Source organism: Euprymna scolopes, chromosome 12, assembly GCF_053919585.1.
Source record: "Euprymna scolopes isolate OS-2025 chromosome 12, ASM5391958v1, whole genome shotgun sequence".
In the NCBI taxonomy this organism is placed as follows: Eukaryota; Metazoa; Mollusca; class Cephalopoda; order Sepiida; family Sepiolidae; genus Euprymna; species Euprymna scolopes.
Genome location: NC_136493.1, coordinates 87,738,866 through 87,751,622, shown reverse-complemented (window position 1 = coordinate 87,751,622; position 12,757 = coordinate 87,738,866). Strand labels below are relative to the sequence as shown.

General features: G+C 36.7%; 1 protein-coding gene across 1 annotated transcript in view; it reads right to left on the bottom strand.

Annotated features, from left to right (window-relative positions):
* Positions 1–12,757, bottom strand: part of LOC145291401 (uncharacterized) — a 206,767-nt gene that overhangs the window by 20,469 nt on the left and 173,541 nt on the right. Inside the window, exons 2-3 of the mRNA XM_080137202.1 lie at positions 5,785–6,006; positions 4,061–4,432 (exon numbers count right to left, since the gene is read on the bottom strand). Coding sequence (XP_079993328.1) covers positions 4,061–4,432; positions 5,785–6,006 — 594 coding nt within the window. The remainder of the gene's footprint in view (positions 1–4,060; positions 4,433–5,784; positions 6,007–12,757) is intronic.

Sequence of the window (12,757 nt, the reverse complement as noted above, 5' to 3'; positions counted from 1 at the left end):
TGGGTTTTCAGTTCCCCAAATCCGGCAATTATGCCTGTTGACCTTGCCACTAATGTGAAATGTTGCTTCATCAGAAAACAGTAAATTACTCACAAATGCATCATTATTGAAAAGTTTTTCATTGAACTGGTGACAGAAAGTTAGCCGTGCATAATAATCCTCTTCTAACAACTGTTGATGTAATTGAATTTTGTAAGCTTTCATATGAAGTTTTGCCCGCAGAATCTTATGCACAGTAGACTTTGGCAGCCCGAGCTCCAATGATGCCCGCCTTACAGACTTTCTTGGACTTGCAGTAAAGGATTCTTCTATGGAAGCAACACTTTCGTCACTGACACATGGCCTTCCAGACCGTGGTTTATCATGGACAGAGCCTGTCTCTTTAAATTTTTTCATCCATTTAACAATGGTGTTCTTATTTCTATCGCAAATATAAATAAAGTTATAAGTGCATACGAACTTTATGGACACCCTGTATTTATTTCTGTGATGTCTGACGAAATTGTCGGATCATTAACACGACTCCGGTAATAAAAACATGTGTAACCAAGCAGATTAAAAATGGTAATAAAAACGTTTTGCTCTACAGCAGTATTGAGCACTTTCTTCAGGTTTTTATTACCATTTACCCATTATATATAAGTGAAATTGTCTGTCTGTGTGTGTGTACACATTTCCCTACCAAACTACTCAGTCAATTTTCAGTCTACAGACTCGAGAATTGATATAAGGGGTATTGAGATTTGGGAAATCTATTTAATAGGTTTTCGGCCAGAAATTTGGCTGTCAAAGTTCAACGATTTAACTATTGAAAACTCTACCAAACTCCTCTGTCAATTTTGGGTCTAAACACTGAAAATGTTAGATGTAGATTACTTGGACAAGGCTCAAACTTTTTAATTGAATTTAAGCCCAAAACAATAAATGTTAAGTAGTCCAAATTGAGGTCAAAGTTTTAAAAAAAATTGACCTTTACATCTCCACCAAATTACTCAGGCAATTTTTGAAATTTTACATAAAGTGTATTTAGACATAGGGCAAGATTTTTAATCGGTTTTTGGCAGAATAAACGATTTGACCTTTGCGGTCTTTAGCAAACTATTCAGCCAATTTTGTGCCTAAATATTCAGACATGCAGCAAGCTTTTTAATCAGGTTTCGGGCGAAAATTTAGCTGGCAAGAGGTCAAAGTTGAAAGAGTGGATCTTTGGCGACTCTACCAAATTCCTCCGCCATATGTATGTATGTATGTTTGCATGTTTGCTTAAAACTTTCGACAGAGGCAACGGATTTTTACTAGATCAGTATTGTTTTGAAGTTCGACCTTTCAGACGACAAATATCGAAAAATTGACTAAAAACATTAATATCTTCACCTTCAACTGGGCACTTTTCTACAGTGAGGGGTCGCTTTTTTCGCCGATATTTTTGAAAGTCATCATCTCCTTTCAATTGTCTAGCCTTAATTAAAACCTATGTCAGATCCGGTTTGGCGGTGGTCGTAACAGCAAAGACGTCAGGGTTTTCCCGTTCTTTTCCTCCTTTGCGTTACGGGTTCGAGACTGCCTTCCTACTACATTTTATTTTTTTATGCTCAACATACACCTTCAAACACCCGGGCAACGCAGTGCATGAATGCTAGTATATATATATATATATATATATATATATATATATATATATATATATATATATTTATATATATATAATTGCATCATATATTTTTAAATGTCTAACGGCTATATCACGCTAAAAAAATCTCACTCCCTTCATGCAAAAATCCTATATACACTTTGAATGCTAACAGCTGTTTTCGTTCTGAAATAGAACAAAGACACTGTTTTCACATTACAAACCAATTATATCTTTACTATACTAGCAGGATACCCGATTAAATCTTTTTAAATGTCATATATGTAATCTATACATATTAGTATTAATATATATATATATATATATATATATATATATATATATATATGCATATATATATATGCATATATATATATATATGCATATATATATATATGCATATATATATATATGCATATATATGCATATATATATATATGCATATATATATATATATATATATATATATATATATATATATATATATATAGGCGGCAAAAAGAAATCCGCACTTGTAATTTTTTCAAAAACTGCAAATTTAAGCTAAATTTATCTGACTGTTTAAACAAACTATACCTCATTTGATTCGACTTTTATTCTTCTAAAATTTTACCTGTTCATATTTGACTTTTAATTGGAATATTCTAGTGTTCAAGTCAATATAAAAAATAACTTCAAATTGAGGAGGCAAAAAGAAAGTCCGCACAATGGAATATTGTTATTTAAATGTAACTTTAGGACATTAATGCAACACAAATACAACAGGAACACAATGAACTAGTTCATATGTAGTAGCATAGCCCCTCTGCAATTTGACAGCTTGCACTCTTTTGGGAATTCCTTGAATTAGGCTGCAGCAATACCCCAGGGAAAGGGCTTCCTACTTTTCTTTAAGTTTGGTCTAAAGTTTTACCAATTTTGAAATTTTATCATTGCGTAGCTGTTGCTTGATGTAATGCCATACGTTTTCGATAGGATTGAGGTCTGGAGATTGTGCAGACCAATCCAAACACAGAATATCATGCTCTTCCAGGAACCTCCTGACATTGCCAGCTGTGTGAATGGGAGCATTATCCTGCATGAAGATGGGATTATCATCCAAATTCCGACCAAAGTAGGGTAGAAAATGCTCAGTCAACATATTAATGTACTTGGTCGAATTAAGTCGACTTTGCAAGCGAACTATAGGCCCTGGACTAATGATACCAATAATGCCCCACGTCAAGACTGAACCTCCACTACCTTGCAGTGTTGAAACTGAGCACCCAGGATGAAATTCTTCGTCTTTCCTCCGACGGGCGAACTGCCTACCACCACTGCCCAGCCTATTAAACTTGCTTTCGTCGCTAAAAAGCACCTTTGACCAATATGAAGAGTCATGATCTTCATTGCATCTGACGAAGTCCAGACGGCGCTTTCTGTTCTTTACAGAAATCATTGGCTTGCGTCTTGCAACATATCCTCAGAAATTAACTTCCTTTAATCTGTTTTTGACAGTAGAAAGAGAGCACTTTTTAACAAGATTGCACTGTTGTTGGATTTGGGGAGCCGTTTCAAATCTGTTTCTTCGGCTGCGGATCTTGATAGCATTGTCTTTCCTGTTAGAAGTTACTCTAGTACGACCAGATTTAGGGGCATCACGAACACTGCCGGTGTTTTGGTGCTTTTGCACTGTCTTTTGTACCGTTTTCTCGTCACATTTCAATCTACGACCGATTTCTCGATTGGATAAACCAGAAAAGTGGAGATTAATGAGTTCCTAATGATCACTAATAGAAAGTCGTCGCATATGGACTAAATGTGACGTTGTATAACCTGGAACAACAACAATTACGATTAGGGATGCTTTGGTGCCTGTTGGTGAATATTTTAAACTGATTTAAGGGCGATAATTTAAGCTGGTTTTAAGGGAATTTGTTGCTGCGGACTTTCTTTTTGCCTCCTCAATTGGAAGTTTTTTTTTTTAATTGACGTGAACACTAGAATATTTCAATTAAAAGTCAAATATGAACAGGTAAAATTTTAGAAGAATAAAAGTCGAATCAAATGAGGTATAGTTTGTTTAAACAGTCAGATAAATTTAGCTTAAATTTGCAGTTTTTGAAAAGATTACAAGTGCGGACTTTCTTTTTGCCGGCACTGTATATATATATATATATATATATATATATATATATGTAAAGAACATCGTTTATTCATTACCCACTCAGCAGCAGCCGTATAGCATAATCTCATTGACTGTCATTGTGGCGGTCCGGTTTCGATCCGGGCTTGAGGCAGTTGCCTGTCTAGTAGCACTGATGAGCTGTGAAACAGCGAAACAGTACTGTATGTGGATGTCTATATATATATATATATATATATATATATATATATATATATATATATATATAGTACGGGAGAGGACATTAAAAAAAGAAAGTCACATACCTTCAAACGAGATCCAAAACCTGAAGTCTCTGTTCATATATTTATCATAGACTTGTTTCAGACTGACATTTCCACAGGCAACGATATTTTGTGGTTTCGAGTCGTCCTTGTTGTTACAGATGATCTGACTGGTGAAGTTGAGCCCTTCGCATCGGGCGTCCGTCTCCACCTTGAGACCGCTTTTGCACGTCTTACCGCTCTGGGCATTCAACATCGTGTCGTGCAGGCGTAAGAACACATACTCTCCCGGCGGAACCGAAATCTTCCATTCGCACGACGTGTATCTCGACATTGAAGGATATTTTAAACTCTGAATGAAACCGCCTTTCTGTTGCAACGGCTCTCTTTTGCAAGTCCTCATTATACGCGTTTCTGTAAATAGACAAATTCGGATAAATGACAGGATCACTTAGAGAGTGCATACCTTCGCCAACGCTGACAAAAAAAAAATTGACTAACTCCACATAAACGAAAACGATAAAAAATATATATAAATAGTATTCGAATACAATGAAATTAGTCAAAAGATTAACAACAACAACAACAACAACAACAACAACAACAACAGCAACAACAAACAACAGCAACAAACAAATGCATTTGTATTGGAATCGAAACCCTTTATGACTTCTTCAATTTAACAAATGCATCTTGATTTTAGAAGAGTAGAAGGTGAACTTTGGGTTTACTTCTAGCAACCTCGTAATTATCGCTTTCTTATTTTATTCTTTAGTCCTCAAATTCCATAAGCGATATTCCCGACAAATGTAACGTAGTATACGACTATACACGTGTTAAAATGTAGATATTCGGGACCCAACACGTTGTAGACTCCGTCGCAAAGGAAACCAAAACAAAGAATAACTCACTTTTTTTCCATTGAAACATTTATTTCCGGGTACTTTCCCGAATAAAAATGTGATTGTGATTCTCGGTCTGCACAGATGTTCTTTATTTTATATTTTTTCTTTTCTTCATCGCCTTGATGTCACTTTGCACACGGCTCGGTCATTTGCATACAGCTGCCATACCCGCGTTCGTGCTTTGTTACACAAAGGGGGAAAAATTGCTGTTTTCTGGGTAGGAATCCATAGTGTTGACTAGTTTTTAACATTAAAGTAGTATTTTTTAGGTCCTTACATCAGATGGATTCGTGTTTTGTCTGGAGTGTTTTTATAAACAAAATTATCTAATTTTGGTAAAAAAAAAAAAAAATCATGAAAATCCAAGTCAAACAGACAGACAGTCAGACGAATGTGAAGTTAGATATAAACGCGAACGCTGCCAAATGATTAATTCAAATTATCGAAACAAAACTTTAACACAAGAAAATAACACTTCCTGTAAGTTGGATTATAGGAAGCAAATACTTTTATTTTATTCATGGAAACAATTATGATCGAAAACAAGATTTTTTTAAAGAAAAGTATAAGACTACCATCAAAAACATCGTCTGCTGACAGCTGATTGCTGATTGGATAGCCGCGCAGTTTTTTTCTGGCTTCTTTTCTAGCAGCTTACTGTAAAATGCGAGAATATAACGACGTGGCCTTATGGCAGGTTCGTGATAAGTATCGAAAACAATTTTTGTTTATTGCCAATTACACGAAGCGCTTCTATCGAGAAATGCGTACGGAGCAGCCTTTGCTGGCCAAGGAGCACTTCTAGTGCTCTGGTTTTTCAAAACATCACCTGACCCGGCGTGGGGTTAAATAAATACTCACCTTTTACGCAAGTATAACTGACAATCAAGGGCTGTTCACATATACTTTCCACTTCGCAGACTGTCCGGCCCATGCACGCATTCTTAAACATTTGAAACTCCCTCCGACTGAAGCTCTTGTTGTTGGCCGTCCTCACGTTGTAGATAAGAATCACCGTACCTGCTTGACATATGATGGAGCTGCTGTAGCGGCAGATGCGTTTCACACATTGGTTCCATTCGTCTGTAACGAGAAAAGGCGACAACAGCATATTACCAAGCACATTTTTTCCTTAACCAAGTAAATAGAACAGATAAATTAAGTTCTCAAGTGTCATAATATGGTCACCATTGTAAAATGGGGGGGGGGGTACAAAAACCCCTCTCAAGTCTTTTGCTTTAGAGATGTTTGGTCATTGGCCAATGGAAATAATAGCAGAGAGTGTGTAATATAACCAAGGAAATCGATTGGTTAGTTTGTTCAAGTGAAAAGTATTTATATATAAATAAATACATATATATATATTTAGAATTTTACATAAAGGGTATTCAGACATGCAGCAAACTTTATAATCAGTTTTTGGGTGAAAATTCGGCTGCCAAGAAGTCAAAGTTGAAAGAGTTGACCTCTGCAGACTCTACCAAACTCCTCCGCCAATTTTGGGTCTAAACACTTGAAATTTTAGATATAGGTTACCTGGAGATGAGTCAAACTTTTTAATATATATATATATATATATATATATATATATATATATATGCATATAAAGTTATGAACAGTACATAGGACCCGAGCAAAGCCGAGCTGAACTGCTAGTATATATATATATATATATATATATATATATATATATATATATATATATATATATATAAATTTTACGTTCACGAAAGCACTAATAGACGCATTCTAGAAAGATGTAAAAACCAAAAGAGAAACGTTGGCAAAATCCGAGGGAAACATGGATACGTAAAAATACAGTTATGTAAAATATAACCTGTTATTTAACGTTTCCTTTGGCGGGAAGTATCTTGGTTTACTAGAAGTTTGAAAAAACAATACACAAAGGTATATCTACTTTTATCTGTGCAACTCGCTCGTATAAAAGTTATTACTGTTGATTATTACGCGTACTGGAATTGAAGTTAGCAGTCCGTTCCATGTTTAAAAAGGATGTGTCGTATATAGTATCAGACCTGACAGAATGGTTAATTGTAGGTATAGACGATTTCATACCCTCGAAAAAGTTCCAGCAAAAACCTAACAGCCAGTCATGGTTTTCTCCAGAATGTGCTGCTGCTATTGCGCACAGAAATCACTTTTCCACTGCTTCCAACGTAACAGATGCATGGAAACTAAAGCCGCTTTCAGGACTGTCAGCAACCATTGTAAGAAAGTAATAAAGAACGCAAGAGAGTTGTATGCTCAATCCGTCAAGTCCAAAGTAGCTGAGCAGCGGCTTGGTTCCCACCAGTTTTGCCAAATTGCAAACAGAATCCTGAACAGAAGCGTGTGCTCTATCCCAACTATCATCAATGGACCTGAGGTAATCTCGTCAGCATCAGACAAAGCCAAACTCTTTGCCAAGAACTTTGCAGCCAATTCTACCCTTTGCGACCAAGGCCGCCAACCCCTAATATTTCCTCCTGTATCAGAAAACACACTATGTGATATACAAATATCTGTATGTGATGTTGCCAAGCTAATCAAAAATCTTGATTCCAGTAAAGCAACCGGCCCTGACGGTATTCCAATTATAGTACTCAAAAAACTTCAACCAGAACTAGCACCCATACTTACAAAACTGTTTAAACGTTGTCTTAAGGAAAATTGCTTCCCATCAGCCTGGAAAATCTCATCAGTATGCCCTGTATTTAAGAATTCAGGTGATCGTTCATCCCCCTCTCAGTACAGGCCAATAACTCTCCTGTGCGTCATGAGTAAGTTGCTGGAATCTGTGTTAAATAGAGAAGTAATCAACCATCTCAGCAAAAATAACCTTCTTAGTGACACTCAATATGGTTTCCGTTCTGCTAGATCTACAGCAGATGTGCTTGCAGTTATATATCATAGGATTAGCGAATCTCTCGACAGAGGCAACCTTTCTAGGGCAATTGCTCTTGACATTATCAATAATTTTCCCCACTCTTTATCTGTGCCTAAACCTAAACATAGATTCCATGATCAAAGCTTCTTTCTTAGAACTGCACGCCTGTGGAATTGTCTTCCGTTTTCCTGCTTTCCAGCTGTCTATAATATGGTTGTCTTCAAGTCCAACGTGAACAAGTTTCTGATGAGCCGTTCCACTTAAGTTAACAAATTTACCGAACTCCCATTACTATTGATTACTATATTGTTCTTTTGACTACTCTACACTCTTTAACCCTTATCCTTGAGTGGCCGATCGGCCTTGATAAGTGGTGACGCCTATGTAAAAAAAACAAACAAAAAAAACTGTTTTACGCTCATCTGTTATTGTTTATTAAAGATCTGCGTCTTAAAGGAATGTTTCCTGTGAACTGTTATATGAATTATACAGAGATTTACTACTTTGACTGTTCATTTGAATGTGTTAAACACAAACACGCCTGCACACACGCACGTGTTGACAAAGGACACATGTGGCACAATGGGTGAGAAACACTATTGGGGGAGCTCTTGAGATCTTAAGGAAATTAGGTGTGTCTTGAGGAAATTAGGTGTGTCTAACAAAATTAGGAGATGAACTAACCCTAACCCTAACCCTACAAAAGTTAACGGAAGACTGCTAGAAAATAGAAATTAATTAAAGGGATTCGATAGATATCGAATCTGGAGTCGCGGAGGTAAAAGAGCGGACAGACCATTTAAAAAACACGTAAAACATAAAATACATTAGAGGAAAAGAACACACATATCACACATAGTTACTACAGAGTTTGAAAAAAAGAAAAATCCCGTCTCCGTGTAATCGACGTGATAATGTGCATTGAGTTAAGGACTGTGCATATTTATCAAGAAAATGTTTAATATGTAAAAAAAAAAAAAAGAAAAAAAGTAGGGCACAAAAGTACTCATTGTAGAAATAAAATTAAATACAAAACCCGAGTGTGTTTGGCGGAGACTGAAAATAACGAAAAAGGGTTGCGAAAATATGTGACCATAAAAATTCATGATAAAGAAATAAAAATGCAACTAGATTCGGGTTCAAACCTTTCGATAGTAAATTTAAATATCTGGAAAAAACTGAATAAACCGATAATGCTGAGAACACACAAAATAGCAAAGACTGAAGGTGACTTTTTAGAGAACATCACATTATTGGGAAAGAAGAAAAAGTAAAAGCTTATTTATTAAAGAATATCACTAATCTACTCGGGTCAAACTGGATGTATGAATTTCTACATTCTGCAGGAAAGCATAATTAGTGCCAGCAGAAACGGAGACGTTAATCGCGAATTTAAAAAACGAATTTACGGAAGTATTCGCACCGGGCCTAGGAAAATGTACAAAAATGGCCGCGGAATTAAGATTAAAACAGACTGTACAACCAGTTTTCAAAAGAAAATGCAATGTGCCATTTGCGTTGCTGGAAAAAAAATCGACCAGGAGCTCGATAGATTAGAAAATGTGGGCATTCTATCGAAAATATAATACAGTAAGTGAGCTGCCCCATGGTCTATGTGAAAAAGAAATCAAGTGAAATCCGTGTTACAGCAGATTTTTCGGCAGGATTGAATGTGTCCTTGGAGGACTTCTATTTTCCCTTGCCAAGTCTGGATGACGTTTTTACAAGGCTAAACGGTGGTCAGATTTTCTCAAAAATCGATCTAACCGTCGCATATCTACAGATTCCAGTTGAAAATGAGTATGCTAAATTACGCTGCATAAATATCCATCGAGGTCTTTAAAGATATGAAATATTAGCGTTTGGAGTCAAGGTCGCCCCTGCCATTTTTCAACAGGTTATGGACACAAGAAACAACACAAAGACCATATCTACGAAGTATTAATACGGATACAGACTTTTGGATTCAAAATCAAAGAAGTCAGATGCAAATTTTTCCCGCAGACAATAACATATTTGGGGCACATAATTGACAAGAATGGCAGAGGTCCAAACCCAGAGAGAGATGCTGCGATAAGTAACATGCCGGCACCATAAAATACTACCGAACTACAAAGTTTCCTAGGGCTCGCTAACTATTACTGGTGTTTCATTCAAAGAATGCATCAACTGCGGGCAACTTTGAACAAGCTTTTGAAAAAAGATAAACGTTGGGAATTGACTGCCGCGTGTCAGTAAGCGTTTGAGGAAATTAAAATGGTGTTAACATCAGACTTTTTCCTCACACATTTTAATCACAAAACTAGACATCATAGTGGCTAGCGATGCTTGCTAATACGGTATAGGTGCACGTCTGTTACACAAAGATGCCAGAGGGGTCGAAAAAAACGAATTGCCTATGCATACAACACACTGCTCCCGGCCGAAAATAGTACGCACAGATAAAGAAAGAGGGTTTCGGCATCATCTATGCTGTCTCAAAATTTTATCATTACCTGCACGGTAGGCATTTTACGTTTCAAACAGACCATAAGCCACATTCTAACCATTTTTTGATTAAAAGACTATCCATATTTACTGCCAACCGTTTACTAAGATGGGGAATCAGTTTATTGAATTATCATTTTAAACTGGAATTCTTAGCGTCAAAGAATATCGCGCATGCGGATAGGCTGTCTAGGCTAATCCCGGCCTAAAGGACCCCCCCCCCCCGAGAACTCAGTAATCGCTGCATTGCGGATAAATAGTAGGATAAAGGGTAATCTCCAAAAATACCGTTAGGGCTTACAACATGGCCGCCAGAAGAGTCACGTGATCCGGTAGGTGTATCAGAATTTTAGGCGGAATTTTTGACACCCCCAACAAAAAACTGCGAATAAAATATATAAAACTCGTAATTTCTGTTTTTAAAGTGGGTTGTCAATTTTCTTTATGAAATATACTTCCAAAATAAACTATTACAGTCGTTTAAAACATAATAGAAGTATTATTTTTTATTTTTTAAAAACAATGTTTACAAAATGTCTACGCACGTTCGTAGACATTTTGTAAACATTGTTTTTAAAAGTAATATGTAAAGGTTGTGCTTTAGCTGAAAAGGCACCACCGATTACCCACAAACCTTTGCCCAAATCCGAACAACTGTAGTCCAGGATACATATAGACTTTGCGGGGGTAGTGGATGAATTCTATTACTGGATAGTGGTGGATAGTTTTTTGTTAGATGATCAGAGGTGTTAAGATGCAGGAAACCACAGCAGAAACCATTAATTTCTTACCTGAGCTTTTCGCTCGTTTTGGTCTTATTAACTGCCTAGTTAGCTTTGATGCTACATAATTCATTTCTAAGAATTTTGCGAGACATATCAGGTAAAAGATTTTACAACCCCACAATATCATTCGAGAAGTAACGACCAAACAGAGCGTTTTTTAGACACCTTAAAAGAGGGCGCTAAGGAAGGCTTATTGATCACTTACGGAAAAAAAACTGTATACTAGAATTCAGGATAACAGCAAACCCTAACAACCCAGAAGGATGTTATGTTTAGCTGTAAAATCAGATCAGTATTTGAGAATTTTCTACTAAGACAAACCATACACAGGAGAACCTCTACGGCACCACTAAAAATATGATCTTGAAGAGAAATTGTACATTTTAAAAATAACTTTTCATTTTGAGAACTGGGAAAAGTAATACACAGGATCGGAAATGTGATCTATATAATCCAGGGACCAAAATTCACACACAGAAGGCATGTGAACCAGATATGCAAATGTTTGATTGAGGACCAAGAAGAGTTTCCCCAGGAAGAAGTAGAGGCTATTAAAACCGTCGACGACACGTTTGATCTTGAGCCTCCTCAAATTACACCAGAAAAATGACGTTCGGGCAGGAAAAGGAAAATCACCGAGCCGTTCATGGTTCACACAAAAAGGGGGAAAAATACTGATACACCGTCCAGAGTTATGAGCTTGGGAGGGGAGTGTTGTGGCGGAACTAACCTATGTTACCTACTAATTGACTATTCCAATCTCAATAGATACCGGAAGATTAAGCCGTAAAGTGTCATTCGACACCCGGTACTTGTACCGGGCTGTTCACTGAAGGGTGGTGTCTGCTTAGATGCTGCATTAAAATTAATTGTCCTTAGTCAATGGAGGGGGAAACCCTTCTATACTAAGGCAATTTTATTTTTGCAGAATGCCCCTTTTGAGGGGAGCTGGTTATCTCCCACATTAAACCGACCATGTGTCACATTTTGTTTCGTGGGAAACAAATAAATAACCAGTCGATATCCGGTGGACCAACCTAGGTCGTTCGTCGGCTATGACGGACAACCCACCTATTGTATGCTTTGCAATACATGTTTTTACTTTATTTTGGCGTTCTGTTTTTATTTGTAACCCCTTAAGAGGGTTATATTATTTCTGTTTGCTTCCGTATTACATCAATAACCTGCTTTCCATGAGTTAACGTTACTCTGATCGGGAGGCTAAGTGGGTTCTCGACCCTGCTCAAGGGTCTCCCACAGACTAGAGGAGGGAAGGAGGCGTCTTACTTTTCCTTTGACAGTAGTGCTGTCCCACTACCCAAATCGTCACATGTACGTTAATTGTAAAGAGTATATGTACTTTTATATGTAGACTGCTATACAACAAATGCATATTCTAAAATATTTCAATTCAGCTGAGAAAGAAATGATTCGCATATATCTTTTTGCTATAGTTATGTGTAAATGTCATTTTGTTATTTATGTTTCTGAAACGGATATTTTTATTCAGGTTTCAAGTTACGTTTCTGCAAAGATATCTCCTTGTCAATAAGTATTAGTTTTATTATTCTTTAAATCATACTTTAAAACAGACAAACGTTTCAACACAATATCCAGTTAACCTTTGCAATTTACTTCATCATAAATAATCGAGATACAGCGAGACAAAATTTAG